Source organism: Melanotaenia boesemani, chromosome 11, assembly GCF_017639745.1.
Source record: "Melanotaenia boesemani isolate fMelBoe1 chromosome 11, fMelBoe1.pri, whole genome shotgun sequence".
Lineage (NCBI taxonomy): Eukaryota > Metazoa > Chordata > Actinopteri > Atheriniformes > Melanotaeniidae > Melanotaenia > Melanotaenia boesemani.
In genome coordinates this window covers 16071022-16094641 of record NC_055692.1, presented here as the reverse complement: position 1 = coordinate 16094641, position 23620 = coordinate 16071022, and the positions used below count along the sequence as shown (strand labels likewise).

At 38.2% G+C, this 23620-nt stretch overlaps 1 protein-coding gene across 5 annotated transcripts in view; it reads left to right on the top strand.

Moving 5' to 3' along the window:
- Window positions 1-23370, top strand: part of ccser1 (coiled-coil serine-rich protein 1) — a 112005-nt gene extending 88635 nt beyond the window's left edge. Inside the window, exons 11-12 of one of the 5 annotated variants that reach the window (XM_041999746.1) lie at window positions 18757-19044; window positions 19138-23370. In XM_041999746.1, the coding sequence (XP_041855680.1) occupies window positions 18757-19044; window positions 19138-19512 (663 nt within the window). In that variant the 3' untranslated portion in view covers window positions 19513-23370. Of the gene's footprint in view, window positions 1-18756 lie in introns of all 5 variants that reach the window. The other 4 variants (XM_041999745.1, XM_041999748.1, XM_041999749.1 and 1 more) reach the window with 4 other exon arrangements.
- The last annotated feature ends 250 nt before the right edge of the window (window positions 23371-23620 follow it).

The following is a 23620-nucleotide window of genomic DNA, read 5'->3' as shown; positions in this document are numbered from 1 at the left end:
GGAAGGAAGAGAATTTAGGACATATTTAGAAGGAGCTGGTGAACTGGGACAGAGACAGAAAATCTCAGAGTTGCCATGGTACCAATGGAAAGGAAAGATGAGTCCCTGTAGTGTTAGGCATACACTATTAGTATAATTCTCCCAGGCATTTTACCTGAAGTATCTCAAAAGCAATTGCTGGAAGTTTCCTTTTGTTTTGTTTTTATTGTTATTTATTTTATTTTTTTATTTTTCAAGGCATGTCGCAATCATGTCGCAAAATTGAGCAATTTAGTCTTAAATACTTGTAGCTAGGTAACTTGAAATGTTGGCTCTGATGCTTTCTTTGATCACACATAGACAACACCCTCCTCATTGTCTAAAGATGTGGCGAATTTCACACTCCAAAAGGCTCTATGGTGGCGATCTGCTTGTGTTTTTGAGTGTTAGTCATTTGATTGCATAATACACCACGACCAGCATTTTCTCATTGTCTTTGCTGCACTGTAATGTCCTGTAATGTGGAAATGAACATGAATGAGTCCATTCATCTCACTCTTAAGGAGATTTGAGCTCATGATAAAATGGTAAAACTTTGAGCGTGATGACCTTTGACTAACCGTTTTATCTGTATTAAATACTGCACCAGGTTTGACTGACAGCTGCATCATATCATTGTGAAAATTTAGTATGTCCTAGCTTAAAATGCATCTTGTCCAATATTGACTCATGCTCAGGAGACGGGCTGTGCAAACTTTAGTCAACATTTCTAAACTGAACCTCTTCACTGTGCATGTATTATACAAAACACAGCAGCAAACTAAGTGTAAAACATGCTATGTTGCTGTATTATATATACATGCACAAATCAGATTGGAACTTGGAGAAGCCATTAAATCACTCCAAATCACTTCCTGGGAGCCTCGCTATACTTATTTTCTTGGCTGTATTTTAAAATGTGCTTGCATTTCCACTTCTATGCAAGAGTGTTACTGTGTCGCTGAGTAACATTGTATAACCCTTGCTTCATCTTTCACTTCAACACACCTTGAAGCAAGCTTCAAGGCAGTTCAATCAGGCTGCTCCTCTAAATTTTAACTTGAGCAGATGTGAATGAGAATAGACAGAAAAGAATTAAGATAGTAATGTTGTTAAGGGAACAAATACCAGTGGTTTGTAACAAGTCTTTTATATTTGTTTTTTTTTTTTAGATCCTTTTGTTTAGATTTGTTTTCACCACATTTTTTAAGTAAGTGTGGGTGGAAAAAAGGCTTTAATTACATTTGCTGTGTTTTAGTTTTGTAAACAATGACACAGGAAAAAGTCCATGGAGGATGGTTCTTTCTTTTTTTTTTCGTATGTGTACACAGAAGAGCTTTAGAGATTCGGCAGGCTGAGATGATGAAAGGACATTTGCCTTTGAAGAGAACCTCATTTCAGAGATGTACACTGCTGTTCAAGCCGCAGCCTTTTTAAAAAAAAAAATAAATTTGTCTGTCACTTTAAACATTTAATTTTATTTTCTTTATAACCTCAGCACTTTTTTTTTTCTTTTTTTCTTTGTCATATGTGTTTCATTTTCTTGCTACATGCTGGCTCTGTTTGTTTTATTTCATGGTGAGACTTTATACCTTGGCCTGATATGACTGAGTTGCTGTTTCACTGTTAGAGATTTCTTTTTATTTCAACTGTGCTTTGTTGTAAAATTGTAGGGTAGTTTATTAAGAGTTATATATGCTGTGCTCGAATGGAAATTTGTTATTACTAGTAACAATTTAGCTACAGTAACAATACAGACAAAGCCCACTGCTTGCAAGTAAATCTAGAGATGGGTAAAATGCAGAGGCTAGTTAAGTAAAACAAATTATTATTATTATCATGTACCTGGGTAAATCTATGACACTGAAGTGCAAGTGAACACAGCATCTAATGTAATTTTAGATTTTTTCTTTCACAATGATGTTCCGCATCAACACTACCATGTTCTTGATCATAATGCAACACTTATAGAGAATAATCCCACCAACGACCTACTGGGTAATAATATTTGTCTGTCCAAACTGTTTAGGTTTTATGAAAAGGATGTAAAAGCCACCAGATGTGACAACTGATACTAAACAGCCAGACAATGCAGGATAATCCCAATCAAACAGCTGTTGATAAAACAATGTGACTGACTATTTTCTTTTACATGGTTTACTTTACTTTAAAAATTAGATAACTACTTCAGTTGTAATAATCAGTTAATTTAGTAAAATCTGGACTCTTTAAATTTATTTTTAAGGTGTCATTTACATGTGCCACCCTTTTTTCAGTCTGTGCCCCCTGCTTGCCCCCCCCCCCCCCATCAAAAATTCCTACACTCACCTCTGGTGTGAGCAAATAAAGAGAAAAGCTGGCTGGTTTTCAGTGTCAGTGATACAGAACCTCACATCATGTTAATCTTAACCTTAACCTGTAGGTGTTTGACAGGTTAGGTGTTTATTTAGTTTAGAGCATGCACAAATTAAAACCAACTGGTACACATGAGAATTAAGTGTGTTGTCTGCAGTAGGACCTTCATCAACTGGTGTGGATGATGATGATGGTAGAAGCTGCTGCAAGCTGCACTACTTTCACATCACTGAACGCATTAGCTTTTTACAAAGTTATGATGTCAGTAAAACAGTTTTATTACTAGATTAGTTTGTATTCCTACATTTAATAAATTAGTTGATGATGTCAGTGTTTCCAGGTTGACGTGATTTTTTTAGCAACCTCAAATAATGGTAGGAGAAACACTAGAATATTTATGTGAAGGTTAGCAAAGGGATCTGATAAAAACAAGTGTGACTGAGTTTCTGGTAAGGACTGAGATGTAAGATATATATTTAATCCACATGATAAATACATAGAGGAAGACAATTTGACTGTTATTTGTAAATCCTTCTAAAATCAGTCTCTACCCAGCATTTGTGTTGAAGAAGATAAATAGAAAGTATAGTTAGTGAAGTTGTGCTGATCATACGTGTCATACAGCATGTAGTATACTGTCACTGGGATTTGATTTTATTCTTGTGCTTTTGTTTGCTGCTTGATGCATACTTTAAATAAACTCAGTTTAAGACTGGATTTGACATAACATCAATTATTAATGCAATTTATAAATATATCTACTCAGTTTCCTTTGATCAAGGAGAACTACATGAAATGTAATGCTAGTTTTTAAATCATTTATTATTTGTGAGCATGTCTTTTTTGACTGTAACTATTGAAAGGATCAGCTGAAAATGTAATAAACATAATTCCTTTAAATCACTATCATCATTAAAATCCATAAGCATTTGCTTTTTTTTTTTTTTTTTTCCACAAATAAACATTTGGTAAATTTCAAAATTCTGTTGCAGAAAATGGTTGAAGAATTGATTTTTTAACTTTCTTTGTCTTGAAATGTGTAAGCATCACTCTGCTGTGGAATCCATTGAATTTAGCTTGTTTTATAAATAAATCACTAGCTGAATTTCTCTTTCTCCATAACAAACAAAGGCTACAATTTAAACAGAACATGGGAAAGTTTTGCCAAAGATGATGTATTTATGACAGTGGCATGATTCTTTAAAGAAATGATTGAAACCATCACTGTATCAATAGTTTCTTTTTTCTGATCTTAGCTTGGAATCGCTCTAACATTAGATGCCATAGTTTGTTCCTTCTCAGAGCATCACTTCCCTATCTGACACATGAAAGCCAATTACATGGCTCTCATTAACTTGTAGCTGTCCCCTTTGAACATAGTTAATCATGCATGGAGTGGCAAGAGGATAGAGATTAGGAATCATGAGCACACACGCAGAAACATGTCGAGGCGCTGGGGAGTATTTATTTAAAGAATGCAGAGCACAAGTCACATAAATGCTGGTGTGAGATTTGACTTGAAAACTGCATAATGGTAATTATGTAACATGAGCAGCCAGTCTTTTCTCTGGCTGTATATATGAGTACTTGAATATGCCTCATTTCTGTAGACAGTGCATGGTCCAACTGTTCCTGTTGCAAATGGCGTACACATTTATGGCACCACAGGTCTAAATATTCAGTTATAGGTCCCACAGTAATGCGATGTCAGATGATCCTTGGTCATGCTGTGTGAATGTTTGTGTGTGGTGCTCGCTAACACTGTGGTGTAAAGCCAGATGACGAGAAGAGACAGTGGTTCATTGAACACATGCAGGGCATTGAGATCTCATTCACACAGCTTCAGGATACTGTAGAGAGAGAGCATATTAAATCAAACGCACATCCAGCGTTGCACTCTCACAAAGACACATATAATGCTTACACACATGCTAGGGGGAAACAGGCAGCACACACACTGTAAGCGCAGGGTGGTCTAACAAGGTCTTTGGTTATTCAGGACAGATTCGGAACACTTTGGGTTCATTAGTCAGATCAAAGTAGGACAGATGCCTTTTAAAACTTAACTCTTGTTGTCTTTTCTGTTCTCTTCCACCCCTTTCTACTTATCTCTCTTTTATCCTCTTCTTCTCTTTCTTCTCTTGACCTCCCACTTATTTCTTCTCTGTCTTCCCTCATCTGTATGATCTTTTCCCTGCTTTTCCAAAGTCTGATTTTCATGTGCTGGAAACATAGGACCATCTGTAGCAGTTCTAGCCCTCTCTTTGTTCTCTCCATCTCTGCCCCCCTCTGATAACTCTCCCTCTCCTCATTCTGTTTCTCTCTCGGTCTGTGAGATACACAAGTGTGGACACAGATACAAGCTGTGAGTTTGATCTGAGACAATTTGCTGCAACATTAATGAAAGCATAAACTTGCATGAATATTGATGAGCTATTCTTTTGCAATCTGCACATTCCGGATGGCCTAGAGGCTAAATAGTAACACTCACATACACTCACACACAAAGATAGAATATTACTCTGACAAATATCCCAAATGAATATTCAGAGACAACATGAAATCTGAAATTGACATAGATTCTCATGTCTTCCCTCTCTGTGTGATAATTTTTTTTCCACTCACGCAGACACATAGATGCACACACTCTGGTAGTGTTTTGTCCAAAATGGAGCTTTGTGCATGTGGAATTTTTTATCAAACAAAGCAATGAAGGCTGTGTATTAATCACGATTTGTCGTTATATAGGCCTAGCAAATGTTGATATATGGGAATGTTTCCTGCTTTAAAGTCAGAAAAATTCCAGCCCATGAATACCCTTCTCATTAAATCATCCAAACCAATATAATATTTGATTAACTGATATTTTGGAAATGTGCTAATTGACTTTCTTGCTAAGAGTTAGAACATCAACTCTGCTTTCATGTCTGTTTTCTCAGTATCAGCAGTCCACCACCTGCCCTACAGCACTTTAAAAGCTCACTAATCAACACTTTTGAACTTGTTTTGCCATCTGAAATGATGGGACAGTTGTATTATATAAATGATTAGGGGCTGCACATAGAAAAAGAATCAAGCAAAAGCTGCTCTCTTATGACGTCATACTATGAAACACCCATATGCCATAAATATAGCTTCACTGCCTAACAGTTCAATTTAAAAAGACTGTTGCATGTTAGGTTAATTGATGACTCTAAATTCTCCCTAGGAGTGAGTGTGAGTATGAATGATCTGTTGGCCCTGCGATGGACTGGTGACCCGTCCAGGGTGTACTATGCCTCTCACCTCTTTTCATTTTATTCTGCATTTTTTAAATTTAATCTTTTATTACACATAAAAACAACAAGAGAAAATGCAATTAAACAATTTAAAGGTGCTTAGAATAAAGTATAAAGTATAATGAAAGCAGTTGTGCAAATGATGATTAAAAGGGCATGGAAAAAAAGTAAAGGCACTCCTGGAGCTGCCCAGAACTGAATCTGAATTAAGGGAGGAAACATATTTTTCCAAATTGATGCAAAGAAGTTAAGCCCTACTGACAGAGAAAAAGAAAACAAAAGAGAGTCAATGAATGACCAAGATTATCCTACTCCATTCTCCGTCATGGCTGTGCTGTAGAGCAAAGCAAATAACCAAAGATTTGCTGCCAGGGTCCTGTATCTACTGCTGCCCACTCCTAATAGTGTGTTCACTTTCTTTAGTGTGTGTCCTTGAATTTCTCTTTTCTCCTAATATATGACTGTGATGCACAGATGTGTTAAACTCTTTTGTGTGTTAAAGCAAGCTGATGCAAAAGATTATTCTAAATCAGATTTTACTTGGTGCGTAGTTGTTAGATAAAATACGTTATAGTTCATCTAAAATTGTATCTGTCATAATCTTTTATTCAGGGTAGTTTGATCTTGGACTTTCTCTGTGACTCCAGTGTTAGTTTCTCTTTAAAGGTTCTTGTGAATGTGGTAAAATTGTCTTTCTGTGCTCAGGGCTGTTTTTCCTCTGCACACAGCAGAGTTTTAAAAACACTTTTTAAAACCAGAGGAAAGTCTCATCAAAAATCAAATATTGTTCCAATTTGTTTTTCTAAAAGATAACAAAACTCTAACTGTACTAAGTGAAAATGTTCATTCAGACTATTTATTCACCTCATGGACCGAGGGGGAGATGGCCTCTGTTAAAACCACAGCTGTGTTTTTTTATATTATTATTATTATTATTATTATTTTTTTGTTTTGTCCCTTCCCTCTTAACTTCAGGGGAGTCTAAAGACCTTTCACAAACAAAGCAGCTCAGCCACTGGTGCCCTTGCTTGACTGTGCATGCATGTGTCAGCCTGTGACTTTGTATTTCTTCAGTTCTCTCCTCCATGCTTTGTGAGGATACAGTGAAGATAATTAATTATAGAAGAACTCTTTTGTGTCTTTCTTTCCATTATTTAGTTCTTCCTCTTACATCAATTCTGTTATATGCATGTAAAACTATTCTCATGCATGCCCTTTAGTGTCCTTTCTTTGTGTCATCCCAAAGTCTGTTCTTGTCCCCATTGTCTGCTTTTATGTGCCAAAAGTACGAAGAGGCATACATGATGTATTTTATGGCTCCACATTACGAATTTGTGGCATTTGCACCTACACTCCATTATGACATACTGTATAGGCAATACAGTATAGCCCTACATGCAAACTACACCATGAAACTACTGATTTCTTCCAGAGAATAGTGGTGATGTTTCTGAACTTCATGTTATGCCTTGACTCATTTTTACACAGGAGATAACCAGTCTCATTTTTCGATAAATCGAGCCTCATTTGTATTCCCCAAGTTATTTTAAAAACACTCAGCACTTGTCTTGTTCAACTTGACTTGCTGTTCTGTGGCTCTCTGCAGGTAATCGTCCCAGTGAGGTTGATGAGGTTTGTGGCCACCCTAACTGCTGCACGATGGAAAGTGGTTTAGATATTACCTTTGAATGTAACTGTAGATAACAAAGCTAAAAATGGGACACTGCAGAAACAATGACAACACCAGTGTAGAATGTAGGCTAATGATCTCTCTGGCTTTTACAAGAAGAAATATTCAATTATTCTGAACAAAAATAGTTCATTAAAACATAATTAGAGCAAAATAACTTTTGCAAACTCATTTTCTGTGTCCAACCTCATTTGGAAAACGTGTCTCATTTGGAAAAATTATGTCTTTTTGGATTCCTTCCAGGAGCTGTGCAACAGCAACTGCACTCAACTTATCTTAGCAGAGTTCCTGCTTAAACTTGCACAAATCTAATGTGAATGGTGTGGCCACATTTTTGTTTGAGTACATACTGATAAAGCCTCAATTTTCAGATAATATGGTTGGAGGTTGAATTGCTTCTCCATGCATACATTTAGCGGATGGGCACGATCCATGTCCTATCCCTGGGCTTAGGATGGGGTCATTTTTAGGGATAGCATCCATTTAGTGTAAGGCACTCCGAAAATGTACAAAGCTACAAAGCCTTACAGTTTACTTATCAACATGATGCTACATTTTAGACATTTTTGTAGTTGATTTTACAGGTCAGCTAATATAGCCTGATGCTAACAAACTGTAAGGAGGTGTATCACCACATATGGTGGATAGACATCCTCTATCAACTGATTCCCTACCCATGTTTTCATGTTTTCATCTGCATTAACGTTTTCTTTTGTTCAAATAATATAATAGCGTTGGCCAAATGTCTATTATAAATTATGCATCGTTGTATTTTTTTTTTTTTTATAGAATCTGCTTTTACCGCCATAGTGTCAAAAAGAAATGTTTATTTAAATGCAGGATGCAGTTATTGCTCATCTTACTCATGGCACAGGAAACCTTAGTTAAACCATAAATCATTCAAAGGCAAAATGTGTAGTATTTAACAAAAGCCTGAGTTATGCAAAAAGTTCATTTTTCTGTGTACTCAGTAGAAACTAAACTTTTTTACTTTGCATATACAGACACTGGGTTTTATTTGTGACATTTGTTTTTGCTTCCACACAGTCATGTGAATGGGATTTCATAATTAGTTTCATATCACTGAAAATTATATTGAAATAACTGGCATAACTGTGGAAATTTAACACTGTACATACTTTTTGCCAAAAAAAAAAGTGATCTCTGTGAAAATGTTTGAAATTGTTCTCTGTGTTTATTGTCTGTACAAATAGTCAATTGTCTGGAGCTGAATGACCAAATAAGGGTTGTTTATTTTTGTGAATTAAGGTTCATACTGTTGTACAAGCCCACGATGCAAGGATAGGCTGACTAGTTGTAACAAGAAGGTACCCTACTTGATAATTTTATGACCTGAGGTGCTGATGCAGCAGAGGTGCAGCGGGGGCGCAGATGTGAAATGGGTTATGTTAGGACGAATTAATTGGAGGTGTGTTAGGAGTTGACAACTGCCATTGCCTATCAAATCAACTTACCTTCTCTAAAGCAGTGCGGTCCTGTCATAGCTCACTGTTAGATGCATATTAAAGCGCAGAATTGCTTCACCATAGAGAACAAGTGGAGCCACCAGTGTGTTGTCCAGAGGGTCACTTTGTTTTATTCAATCATGCCCTAAAACTGTAATCCTGTCTCAGAAATCAAACTTAATATACAATATACTTAATATACTTAATTATACTTAATTAACAACAATCCTGATTAAAGAGTTCAAATTTTTACAAATTGATTGTGCTACTAAAAATGTAAACAAAATCAACCTTTTAAGTTGTTTGTCATGCAATCATATGACCCAAAAAAATGCTTTCATAGGCATTAATTTTTTAAACATGTCATTGACGTAAACTGTATAGGTGAAGCAAAGAATCTCTGCCTTAGTGCCCAGAAAGAAAGAAAAAATACAATTCTTGATTATCCAACCCATTTTCACTTTGGCAGCAATACCACTTAGTGCGGGAGGTGTTAAATATGTGGCTTCAGTCTATCATTAGAAAACTCTCTGTCTCTTCTTCCTCTCTCTGTCCTGTTGAGTGGAGTGTGGGTGCACCGGAGCACTCAGTTGTTTTCAGTTGTGACGAAGCAGGTGGCAGCTGCAGCATTATCATCAGGCCTTCCAGACATCTGATCGAAAAGCTACCCATTTCTTTTTCTTCCTGGAGATCTCCTGTCTTCCTCTCTTTTTTTCTTCTTCCATTGTTTTTCAGTCCTTTTTTTCCTTCCTCACCCCCTCCTTTTACATTTCCTGTACTGTGTTAGCCCACCTGGCCTGTCACACACAACGAGATGAGAAATAGGAAAGCAGCTCATCAGCTGTACCAACTGACAGGACGGCAGTTGTGTGTGTGCGTGAGTGTCTGTGTTTGTCAGACAGTATGTGAAATAAAGTAATAATTGGTATTAAGGGTTGATGCATACCTCTGAGTATTGTGTATATCTCCTTGATAGAGTATGAGCACATAATTACATGAGTGTATAGATATTTATAATCATTTGCAAAGTGTATGTCTGTTGCTGCATCTACCACATTTTTAAATTTTTACATACAAGCTTCACACCTTGTCACTGCTCAGCATTGTGTTACAGACCACCGCATATCATCTAAACACACATTCAATCTGGAAATGTACATAGATGTGTGAAGATGCTTACACCAAAAACACAAGCTCCATAATACCATTACAATTCTTGAGCTCTCCCACATAATGTGTCAGCATGACAGCCTGCACCAAACTGTCATAACTTCATTCTTCATTGTCTTCCTTGCTGCCAGTCTTTGCATCTGTCTTGTCAAACTGTCAAGCCACTATACTTTATTGGTGTCTTTAGATCTCATTTGTGTTTGTGCACATTCATCACATGCACATTGTTGCATACAGTGTCATTGATAGTACAGAAGCAAGCGAGTATATTATAGTAAAAAGTGAACTGTTTAGTATAACTGGGAGAAAAGGCATGCTGTGCTTATGGGGGAAGTGAAAGTTGATGCAGCAGAGTTTTGGATAAGTTGAACATTTCTTAGTGGATTTTTGCCAGGAACCCACAGAGAATACACAGAAAATATTCAGCTAGAAGCGATTTTGAGAAAATAAACTTGCTGTCCTTGAGATGCTTCTTGGGAGGGTAGTGCATTGTTTTAGGGTGACAGTCCACAGTCTAAATAAAATATGTTTGTTTTTTCTCATAGTGGCTTGACAGGTTGCCAAAGCCAGATATGCTCATAAACACCCATTGGGAATAGATGGAGGGACATGCAGTAGTCAGAGTATTGAAGTTTGTAGTTACAAAGACATGCAATAAAATGCTTTGGTGGTTTGTGATTATTGGCCATGCATACAGGCAATTTAAGGATTACAGTGGAGGCCTTGGGCATGGAGAGGAACACTACAGTAGTTGTGCCCCTACAGCCTGGAGGTGGAAAGTGATGTAACAAGGAGATGCCAACACTGGTACCCTTATTAGGGTGGAATATTCCCAGGTCTACTGCCAGGTCTACAGGTAGAAAAAGACTTGTCACGCCCAGGGAATGGACATTGACAGGGGTCCAACTCACTGTGTGACTGGGCTTTCTCATCATGGGGACAGCCCCAGCTTACATAAAACTGTCAACACAGATCAACAATGGGGCAAGATGGGAGTACTCCGGCAGTTTTGAGGGAACATATGTTATTTTTAAGGAGTTTGGTTTGGGAATAATAGTCTCAGTTTTGCGAACACTCACGTTGAACAGTAGTGACAGCTACAGGAAATATTAGGCATAGAATAATGTTGTGCATAGATCACAGCTTTTGGAATAATTAGACAACACCAGCGGGTGCCATGTTGACACAGGAGGAGCAGCCAGGAGCAGCAATCAATCCAAATACTGGGCAGCTGAAGGGCACAGGGAGGGAGAGTTAGCTTCATGAACTAGTGTGGAGCTACAATCAGTTGGATGCAGACCAGGTAGGATATCCATGTTTTCATTAAATTAACCACTAAAACAGTTTCATGATGTAATCAAGCATGGGACACTCATTAACCAAAATTAGCAACAGCAGCATAAAACAAGCATTTAATTCTATACAGTTAATTAAAAAATAAATACTTATTTGCATTTAAAGATATATTTATCATCACATTTGTAAATGGTTATATGTAGCATCTTGGTGCTAGCTTGTATTATAAGATCTTTGTTTGTAAAGAAGTCCCAAGTTTCTTTTGGATCTGAAGCCAATTTCTTCTTTAGATACCACTGGGACAGAAATTGGTGTTAGATTTTCCTAGTCCCTGTCCACCGTGTAGCTTTTTTGCCTTATAAGAATGCTAACACCCTCACACTTGCCATCTCTCTGCTTTTTTCCTCGTCCCAGTCTCTAGCTTTCTAATTATCTATCTCTTTTATCTGCGGTAACTTTGGGTCTGTGCTGTCACCTTTTGCTTTCACCTTGTTCTCCCAGTTCCCATCATCTATCTGGCAAACTTCTTCTCTTTGTTGTTTTTTTTCTAACGCTACCTGTGAGTCACCCCCTCCCCTTTATTCTTTGACCTGCTCTTTTCTCCTTATTATGTTATTTGTCTTTGCTCTCAATCTCATATCCCACTTTCCGTCACCTTTTCGTCCTCTCTGTTTGCCGTCTTCTCTTTTTCCTCCACTTTTTTTTTGTTGCTTCCCCTCCATGCCTTTTTTTTACTTCTCCCCCCCCCCCCCCCCCCCCCCTTCCATCTCTGCCCCCCTTCATCTTCCGACATTTCGTTTCCTGATCTTTACTTGTTCATTCTCTTTACATTTTCCATCTCTCACCATTTGCTTGTGGTTCTGGGCAATGTTCACTAAGCATATTGGCACAGGCTGGTGGTCGATGAGTTTCGCCATGATTACACACACGCACACACAGGCACAAGCGTGTGTGCGTGCACACACAGACCTGTTGGAGATGGTGGTTGATGAGCAATGCCAGACTCTCAGCATCCATGCCCATCAGACCTGCTCAAGAAACCTCATTAGGCCTCCTGGCCACAGCATGGCACTGGCTTCCATACTTGCCAGCTGCCTTTTTCACACTGGGAGGAATTTGAAGCCCTGGGGCAATACACTATTCAACACCCACAATCATAAGAAGTGACTGAGAATCCCTCATCAGACCCTTGTTCAGCAACTCCAGTCCCTGGCAGGGATCACAATGAAAGCCTCTAATCTGAGGTGAAGGGTGGTGCTTTCAGTCCTAGCAGTGATACTGTCGCTGATTACTGATGTGTTTTATCAGTGAGAAGCTTCCTGCTGTTACTAAGCAACATATAATCATCTGTCAATCAGTTGTACCAGCAAATTGGACAAGGTAACTACAAACAGACAGTGCAGTTATAAAAAGCAATAGTATGAGATTTAGCTTAAATGTTGCCCTTCAATATGAAATGAAAATGAAAATTGAAATGAAGTGCCATTAAAATGAAGTGCAATAAGCATTGTGGATTGGTGACTCAATGTCTTGCATGCTCTTTGCGTACAGCTTAATGTCATCCAAGTAGAGGAGGTTACTGATGGTGGCCCCAGTCCTCCGTCGGTATTCATATCCAGTCTTGTTAATTAATTTATTGAGGGGCTTCAGGCCTCTGCAGATCAGCAGCGTAGCCACTGCTGCATTAGGAGGTTCACTGTGACTCTCCCTTGCTCCTCCAAAAACAAGCACCAGTTGTCGATGGCTGTCCCCCTGGGTAGACGGGTGGTGGAATGTATCGGAGCACAGGAGATGTTTCCATTCTTCGACAGCCACCCTTTTTCTCTCCCCCGTTGTATAATCTTCCACGTCAGTCCAGAGGAGCTGCTGTGAGGCCAGAGCTGGATGTGACCGGCTGAAGTAGCGGCTACCTTGGAATTTAAGCACCATTGAAATAGTAACTGCAGCGCATGAATGCGAACCGGAGGAGCGCAAGCTAAGCAACTGGACAACTGTATTGGGCACTTTTTATTTGTCATCATCCAATCAGATAGAAGTGTAAAGACAAAAATTCACATCTGCAACTTCAGGGTCTTGCAGGCAGTTTTTTGCTTTGCCTCCGTGAACAGATGTTAGCAAAAACACGCCTATTTCTTTTCAAGTACAAATCTTTTTTTTTTACAAGAATGCAGATTATTTTCTTTTCACTTTTTTTACAGGGTGACAAAACTTGATTTACAATAACAAACTCTGAAATTATTTACAGACATTAATTTACAACTTTAAAATCTTTGAGCTTTTATTGAGCCCATATTTTGTCATCATTTTAGACAAAACTCCATACCAACTGTCACCAGTAGGTTGGGAGTGGGGTTTATCTCTGTCTCTCTCTTTCTCTGTCATTCTCTTTGTGGTCTCAAGACTGCAGTGGCATACGATCAATCCTCTGGCTGTCAGGATCAATTCAGTCTGTTTGCTACTGGCACCCTTAACCACTAAATTACATAATAGAGAAGGAGAGTGGAAGGGACAAAGGGAAGGACACACGAGTAAGGAAGGTGAAAAATGACAAGAAAGGGCTATCAATTTGTGTACAGTTGCAAGGTGAACTTCACTGTAGTCATACAGTTTAAAGCATTAGCATTCATTGAAATGAAAATTTTATTAAGCAAAACAGGCTCCAGCCTTTCCATGACCCTGAATAGGATAAACGGAAACGTCTTGTACAGAAAACTTAATGATTGCATTAAAAGATTTAAATACAAAATTCTATTTCATTTTTTTAATGCAGTGTTGGACTAAATTTACTACAATTTACTATGATACTACATATGCTATAAATAACCATGACTTCAAGAAATGTAACAATGTATTGTACTCTTTATTTCTTTTATCTTTATATCTCTTCTGTTTTTGCTTTAGTACAATTTCTGTGTAACTCTGTGGTGTAATTACTGCTTCAGGAGTTCCTTCATTTTAAAATGTTTCCTTTCTCATTTTATTCGCTTTAAGTTTATCTTTGAGTAGTGCCACGGCCAAAGACAGGGGTTAAGAGGAAGGAGGCTGAGGGGAAACAAAGATTAAAAACTACAACTAAATTCATATTAAGTAATAGAGGGAATGCAAGAGTGCTGCTACAGGCTGTAGAAGAGACTCACTTCCTAAGCAGATCATGTATTGATGGAAACTATCAAGTTCAAAGTAAAGGCATGCTGTGGCCTTGAGATGTTGGCCCAGGCTTAGTTTCTCCTCGTGTTTGATTGTTTGTTGATGATTTATCCAGTTTACTGTCCTCAGAGAGTGAACTGTACACAGCATGTCAATGGTTAGAAGACAGGAAATGCTTGTTGGAGCATCATGGGGTTCAATGGTTGCTAAAATCTTTTTTCTCAGCTTGTTTGAACTTCATCTAAAATGATTGTTGTTGTTTGAGTGTTAACTGTGTAACTGTCCACTACTCAACACCCCAGCATTTCACACTTCCAACGAACCACAGGGTTACTTTGTTCACACAGTATGTGGGTGTCACAGATGATAAAAGAATTTACATTGACAAACTTTTCTCTCTCTCTAATCTTGCTGTGAAGAGTTTAAAAACTTTTCACCTCCAATGCATTTCAAATCTGTTGCCTTCATTAGAATTAGGTGCATGGTTGTGGGGACACTGAGTCATAGCACCCAACTGATAGAAGAACAGTCAGAGGTACTTTGCTTACATCGGGCCCATTACATCTTGATTAAGCTCTGCAGTACTTATGCTGCTTTTTCAATAGCACTGTACGGCTTGACGAGGCTAGACTCTGCTTGATTTGACTTTTCTCTACCTCATTTTCCTCTGTGGGTAATATTGCCTCAGTGGGGGTAGAATCATTAGCTGGTTACCATGACTTACTGAATACAAATGTGTATAACATCACTTTTGTAATAAGCATAACAACTGTACTAAAGAGCTCACCTCTGGTTAGCAAATGCAAAAACAGGAACATTTCACATGACTGCTTAGTATCTTCTAAGTTGTAAAACCGTGGTGGGGAAGAGGTACTACTTTTAATGGAAAGCTAAAAGAAATAAGGGTTGAGTCAAGTTGAGCTATATAATAGAAAAGCAAGTTGTAGTTTGAGGTGTGTATAAGAAGTATCAAGACTTAAAAAAAGGGGTGTTTAAGAATCTTTTTGATGCAAACTTGTCTATCACACTATTACTGTGTTCTTCACAGCTCAGTTAAAACTAAGGTTGCAAGAGAGGGGTCCTCTTAAATCACTCTGATTTACCCAGGTCTATGTGTTTGTGTCTGTGTGTGTATTAATAGGACCATGTGCAGGAGTCTCTCCAGAGTGTTTGCACAAACACAGGCTGTTCTGGAACTGGCAGAGAGGTTGCCGCAGAGCGTGCTCTTGAGAAAGGACACCTGAGTTTGTAAATCAGTCCTGCTCTCTCTCGCTCTGCAGCCTTCTGTCTGCACTAGTTTAGGTGTCATTTTGCTTTATCTCTGTTTTTAATCACCCTCTCATCCAGTCTCTCATTCGTTGTCTCCTGTCTTTTCACCCTTTCTCCTCTATTTGCTAACTTCTGAGCATCACTGTGCTTGAGCGTTAGCTGGCTTCCAGTCTCTTGTGTATGCTCACATGCACACCCTTGGTGTTTTACCACTTAGTTTTATTTGATTCATTGGTTTTGATTCATTGCGTCTGTCGCCCCAACTTGAATCAGAAATATCCCTTTGATGCAGAGCATATGTTCCCACATTCAACTTTTGTGCTGTGATTGGTAATTATTCTTCTTAAAGTTGTCTGCCAGTTTGTTGCTTGCTGTTATCGCCTTACCTTCTGGTGTTTTCGCAAATGTTTAAGGGTAGAAAAACATCACAGTTTTTTTTTTAGATTAGCAGTTTAGCCCTAATTAAGCCACCCCACACAAATCTACAAGAGCATAGTAGATATTTAACACTGTTGCAATTCCCTCATGTTTTTTTATTTTTTCACAGCACCCCATGTTGAAAATTTGGCTGGAATGGTAATCTCACTTCTCTTAATTAGATCAAGGAATCTGCAAGAAGTCTTGTACTGTTTATCCACCCATTAGAGCCTATTAGGGATGCACTTCCTAAGCTCTTTAAATAAGCTGTATGGACAATGACAGTGTGTGATGTTTTGGTTGTGCATTAAAGTGCTGAAATGCAGATTGCATCATTTCAAATCAAATTTTTTTCTCAAGCTAATTAGCATGAGAAGTAGTGTTTTGCTTTTGCATACTATAAAAAGGGGCGTTACATGCGTTGCAGTGCAGACAGATAAAGATTTAACTAGTCCTTTAGTCAGCATTTTTAATGAGCCATGACCCTTAGATGTTTGAATTCCAAAAGCACCAACATGGTACAAGTTTGTCTAAACCATTAAAGATAATAACAGAAACACAAACAAGATATTCACAGTCATCAAGAAAGGTACTGAAAGAAATCCTTGCTTCCCTGGCTCAGAGATCAATATGAAGAACAAAGAAGTTCAAAGTAAGGTCATCCCTGTTCACTTTTTTGCTATCCTCAAGAGCTTGTTTATATGTTCATATTTACCCCATCGTGTACTCCATACCGCCTCAGACTAAATTAGAGCTCAGAGCAGTCACAGCTAAATCATCCCAGAATCCTTTCATACTTTGAAATGCAAAAAGAAAAAAAAAAAGAAAAAGAAAAAAACAGCTAGAAATAGCACCTCAGAGCAAGATGTTTAAAGTCTGCTGGTAGAGGTGCACTGAGAATTTTCAAACCATGTACAGTAGTATTAGTACTACTTTAATTTTATTCCATAGAAAGCACTACGTCATTAAATCTGTCCAAATACTTATTCAAGATGTGAATGTCGCGCAAGAATTTATACTTTTTATTATTATTATTATTTTTATTATTATTATTATTATTATTTACTGTTATATTTACTTTTTGTAAATCAGATACCTAAATGTGTTTAAAGTTAAGTTGTATTGCAATTAATGAGCAAAATAACCAAAATTAAATTGGAAATATTTATAAAGCTTAGTATACACAACAAAATACAGTTCCAATAAAAATATAAATGTGGAAAACACTCAGGGTCTATTGCATTAGGATAAAATTACACAGTGGACACATCATACACAGACATCAGATCACAGTAACCAGTACAGATACTGGAAACAGGACAAAGTAACTGACCTGAAGACCAGTAGCAACTCTCAAAGATGTGTGTTCAGACTTAGAAAAAAAGAAAAAAGAAAATGCTCACTTTCTAGTTCACTGCAGAGGTGAGTTAAGATAAAAATTAGATTAAGAAACTACATTTATATTGCTTTTAACAGCTTGACTCATTGTATTTAGTCATTCTTGTGGTACCTGTTATATAGCACACCTATGATTTTTCTGCCTGAAAGCATGATTTGTGATATGCACCTTCATGCTTTCAACTTCTTTCCTTTAATTGCAGGTTCATATGTTAGCTCATGCCTTCAAAAAGGTTTCATTGAATTATCAGTGCCATTGTAATACTACATGTATTCACTTAGCTGTGTTCTGGCTAATTACTCCTCAGCCACTCACCAAAACTCTGCTGACAGCTACTTCACAGTGTTTTTTTTTTTTTTGTGTGTGTGTGTGTTAATTTGCATGCCTGAACAAAAAAAATACAATTAAATCACATGAGCATCAAGTTGCACACGCATACATCGTGAGCTCATATACGATTACACAGACACATGCTCATACATATGCACACCACACGCAGGAAAACACACACAGCCACTGTGTTGGCAAATGTCAACTCCGCTTACTTTCCCTCGAGGTTCAGTGTCAGATGAGATTGTGTTTCTTTAGTGAACACAACGCACTCAGTCCCACTGTGATTCTGGTTATATGTGGGTGAGATTGAGAGTTACAGAGAGAAGAGGGGCAGTGATGAGATATGTTGCATAAGGGGAGGCAGTGGAGTGTGAAAGAGAACAGGTGGCTCCTTTTTCTGCCATCTAGCTTTATGTGCCATCTTCCCCACTGAGTGTGTGTGTAAGTGCATGTGTAATAGAGTGAGAACCCAGTACTTTGAGATTGGGGATTTGTGCATACCTTTTCTGCATATTTTCCATATATTCACGTTAATATTTCCTCTTTCTTTCTGAATCTGTGTCTGCATTTGTGTTTGTTCCTTAAAGATCATGGTTTCAGATGGTTTAGAGACAATTGGACAAAGCTGCACGATGCCAACGAGAGCAGGAGCTCCAAATGTCACCCAATTAAGTCTATACTGAACACAGAGCAGTACTCATGTTTCCCATTTCTCTATTGTCTCTGTCTGTCTCTATTTTCCTCTCTTAAGCTCTTTTTCTCTCGAGACATGTTCAGTGACTGATATTTTGAAAAAGTGGCAGGTTGTGTCACACACTTACAGACGAAAGAGCAGAGTGAGTTGTTTACTTGTTCACAGTAAGGTGTCTCTAATAACTGTCTTTGTCCTGTTTTTCTGCCTCTGTCTTCCTCTCTCAGACCAATCATCCAGGCCGGTGGTCAGGACTAGGCAGCAACAGTCTAGCACCAAGGGATCGAAGAGTGGTGCGGGGTGTGGGAGTAGCACTCGGAGGGGACCTCTCTAACCAACATCCCCATCCATCTCTGCATGGCCGGCCTCTTGCTTCTGAGCGGCACGCTACAAGAGAAGAGCGCCACCACCAGGGAGTATTGGCTCAGCCAATAGTTCGGAATCTTGCTCCAAACCTGGCTCCTGGCTCCTCCAACAAGTCCTCTACCCAGGCCTCCCCAACCCCACCAGCCCAGGTTCAAGTCTCACCACTGAGCCTCAATACAAATCAATGCCCAGTTGCTGACTCGGTGCCAGCTAATAATACCCCTGTTCCATCTTTACCCAAGCAGCCCAAGGGCGTGTCTTCGTCCTCTGAGTCCTTAACTCCAGGAGAAGGAGGAGGTGGTGTAAGGAGAGGAGGTGGAGATAACCATCCAACAAGCCATATCCCTCGCGCAGTCGGAGCAAGTGCTTCTTCAAGCCTCCACAGTATTGCAAACAGAGGGAGCCCCTTTCAGAGCATCTCCTCATCTGACCAAACTTCCCCTCCACCACCTATTCCATCCTCAGCCTCCTCTTCTTCCTCGTCTACATTTGCTGGCCGTTTAGGACAACCACCTCGAGGCCCTCTGTCTCTGCATAGCTACAGTCGTAAAAATGTCTTCCTCCAACATTCCCTACATACTGCCGAACTGCAAGCTCTGACTCAGAGAGACAGTTGAGGGCATACAAACGTTCAACCATTCCAGCCATAAGCAGCCATATAATCAACTGAAATAAGGATACGTTTGGATTTAAAGAAAAAGAAAAAAAACATGGCTTCTTCTTCAGTTAAAGTTGCTCTTGTTTTGCTGCTGCAACCCCCCCTCCCAGCCTTTCCAATTATCCTCATTGCACACGCTTACAATCACACTTTGCAATCCAGACCAGCTCTTGACTCACATTTTGTTTGGAAATTTGCTTGCTTTAACACATGCTCATATGCAAGTCACACACGCACACACACACAAAACAGAGTGTGAGAATGAAAAAAGGCACTCACCCGTCTATCAGAGCTCCCACGTTGTGTCATGCTGACAGTTCAGATGAGCTTACGCCCACGGACGCACAAAGTGCACACAGACTCACAAGTGCTCATCCATGCACACAAACACAAATGCAGTCATGTACACTTAAACACACACTCTGACACATAGACATAATATGTGATATCTTTGCTTCACCATCTGCACAAATACCATGGTGTTAAATTTGAATGAAGAGATGAGGTGTCTGCCTTTTTTAAGATGGATTTCTTTTATCCATTATTTGACCATTTTAACTGTGTGCTGCTTTAGAAACTATGAAACTGACCATAATTTGCGCTTGTAATAATATATTGCCACCTTGCCAAGACCTGCGTCAGATCAAATTGTCATTCCACAGCAGATGAGGTTATCAGATGTATTGGTGAATTTCCTCAGCTATAATACTTTTAGTGCATGCTTTAAAGGGTTAGGAAACAGATGTAGGGATTTTATACTGCAACAAAAAGTATGACATTTCGTCTCAGTGTTTCAAAACAAATCAAACATGGAACAACCTTTTAGACTTCTTGTGCTTACATAAACAGTTACTTGACTTAACGCCACCTTTTTACTGTAGAATTACAAGGTTGTAGTGTACTGTACCCAACAAGAAGTTACTGCTCATAACATTTCAAGCTGAAGTGAGCGATCTCTTTTTTTAAATTGAGATATTTGCTATTTTGACAGTTCAATATCCTGATAAGCTAAAAAACGGCCTTAAAATCAAGGCCCAGAAATTCCCTATTGAGAGCTGGATTTTGACAGGAGACAACTACTGGTGCTTTGCGTAATGACAAACATGTATAACTATATTTAGAATTCAATAGCATAATAATTGTTGGCAGATATGTTTTCTATTACTTGTTGACCTGGGCAATCATTTCACTAGAGTCTACGTCTCATGGAGAAGAAAATAGAAAACTGATGTTGCACAGGAAGTTAACTTAATCAAAAAAAAAAAAAAAAAAAGAAAAACTAAACAAAACAAGATTTTATAGGTGATCCTGTTTATAAAGAGCAGGAATGTTGGGCTTTTGCACAGAAACCCAATCCTTAAGTGTTAAGTTTCTTTACTTTTTATTGAAGGTTTCATCAAGGGACCCCATCTGTTATAAGAAAACCAACAGATTTTAGTTTTAAACAATGAAACTCTTGACATTAACACGGTACATTCAATATAACATAATTGTCAGGACTAGCTGAGTTGTACATTGCAAAATATGTATAAGAGTTAGCTACCAGACAAAGACCAACTTAATTTTATTTATTTATTTATTTATGTTTTTTTTTTTACAAGTGGATTGTAAAACAGTTGGTCCGTTCTGCCACTGTGGAATATATCATGTGTGAACTGATGAGAGAACAATCATATCTTTGCCCATTGGCTTTGAGGTAAATGGATCCTGCAGTGTCTGCTGGCAGGGGGGAGCCTGCTCTTGTGCTTATTGCAGGCTAGTTGTTCACAGCTCCTGGCGTCTACAGACCATGTGAGATGTTGGGAAGGTTGTTGACCTTGTCTGTCTCTAAATAGCACATGGCTTTAGGGGAGCTGTGTAAATCATGTGTGTGTGCTGTAAAGCACACCTCACGAGGAAAGGACCTGGTAGGGGTGAAGAAAAGCCTGAAGGACAACAGCTCTGTTATTAGCTGTGGAAACTACAACTCTGTCTGGCCTGTTTTAGTAAAACACAATTGTCCTTCTTTTGATTCTTATTATAGTCGATGTCCCCTCACACTTCACCCTCTTTTGTCATGTTTTTTCAAGCCCTTTCTGTCTCTACTGTATGTTGGCCTCTCTCTTTCCCGCAGCACCCCTTTCTACAGTATATAAACAGTAGCTGTATCCTCTTTGTTTCATTAATTATCTTTTATTTGTGCCTCCTTCTTATGTCATGTTCCACGTCTCTCCTTTTCTTTATCAGACCCTACTTAAACAGATCTTGTATTGTCAAACAGTGTATCTGTTACAGATTCTGCTGGAGGCACTCTCAGTCCTGGGCATTGGGACCTACAGCGCTGCCGGTTTTTATTCCAGCTTTCTAATCAGGGAGTAATTTTACATCTGGTAAATGCAATTAACTACCTGGTAGGATAGGTTGGCAACAGTAATGTGGCTCCTGAGGAGCTGTTTTAACATCTGCAGCCTGAATATGAACCAAACATTCCCCGCTCAGTTAGCTTACAGATGATCACACTTTTTTGCTGGCTGACCTCTTAAGTAATTTGATTTGTCTCTTTCGTTGATGTGTGGATTACAGTGTAGCTGACACTGTGTGAAATGTTATAAGAGAGTATTTACTTCTTTTCTCTGAGTTTGATACAGATGCACTTGCTTCAGCTGTGCTGGAAAACATACCACAGCAGGGGGGCAGCTGGTTATGTGAATGATCATGACAGGAATAAGCCACATGTGAGATGGCAGGTCAAATGTGGCCCCGAGGTCTTTTACAAAGTCACTTTTTTCTTTTCAAATTGAAAGAATGAACTGATTTTGAGCCTCACTGCTATGATACAAGGATGTGAAAAGCAGACACAGCCCACAAACCTCAACCCTTCATTTCCACTTTGCAGCATGTTGTGCATTTAAAATACTATGTGACATTTGTTGGGAAATTATTTGTTGTTTTGTATTGTTTTTGCCTTATTTATATTATTTACACAGGAGCAGTTTCCTAAAAGCACTGTGGCACTAGTAAAAGTATTATTTATGGTTATAATAGTAAAGATGGAGATGACAGTGATGATAATCATTTTTAAATCACAGATTAAATGCAGTTTTAGCTGTTTAATTTTTCATACTCTAGAATTTTTTTTGCATTACTGTACTAAAAAAAATCAAACTTTATATTAGTTTATAAATTATTAATTCATTGTTCTTCATTTTGATTTGTATATAGTTTGTGTAAATGACAATTAAATGATTCACGAATGTTGTTTGTTGGCACACTGGAAATTCGAACATTACAGCTTTTGTTGTTGTTTTTTTTCTTCTTTTTTTGTAGACAAATTTTAAATGTAGTCAGAGGTCTGACTTATAACCAAAGAGTTGCAGGCCTTAGTGATTCAACATAAAAACAATTATGGCTAATTGAAGAGTCTTCATACTAAATTTGACATGTAAAGGCCAAATTGCTTATGCATAGAAATTCAGCTTTGCACTATTTCTCTTCTTACTTGAGACTACTTAGAAAGATCTCTTTTCAATCTTCTGTCATAAAAGTGGATGTTGATGATCTATAAAAGCAGCTTTTTGTGTTTAAGTTGATTAACTAATGGGTAAACTTGTATTGCGAGCTCCCCACACACACACACACACGGATGTGGAGGAACAAAACCTTTTTCTTTATGCTCTGCAGTGTATGTTTACCTAAAGTATATCTCTTTGGTTTATGTCTATCATGGTTTTTGTCACCCACACAACTGTGCTCACATGAAATGAAATGTTTAACAAAAGATTTTTGTCCACTGTGTCCTCAATGTTAATATTTATTACAAATAAAATTGATGAAAATATTAAGAGAAGATTTTTTTAAGTAGCGATTTACTTTCCACTATTTATGTCTTTTATCAGAAAATTGGGTCTATCTTGATGTATCAAAGCAGTTAGAAGGAATAATAGACTACACTTCCATTAAAAGGTGCACTGCAATAAAGCAGTAAATCTAGGAGAGCTGTCTCCTCTCAGGTGGGATTGATTTTACTGTACAAATCTCAAAAGGAAAGAGAATAAAATCAAAGACTGAAAGTAGAACATATAACAAAG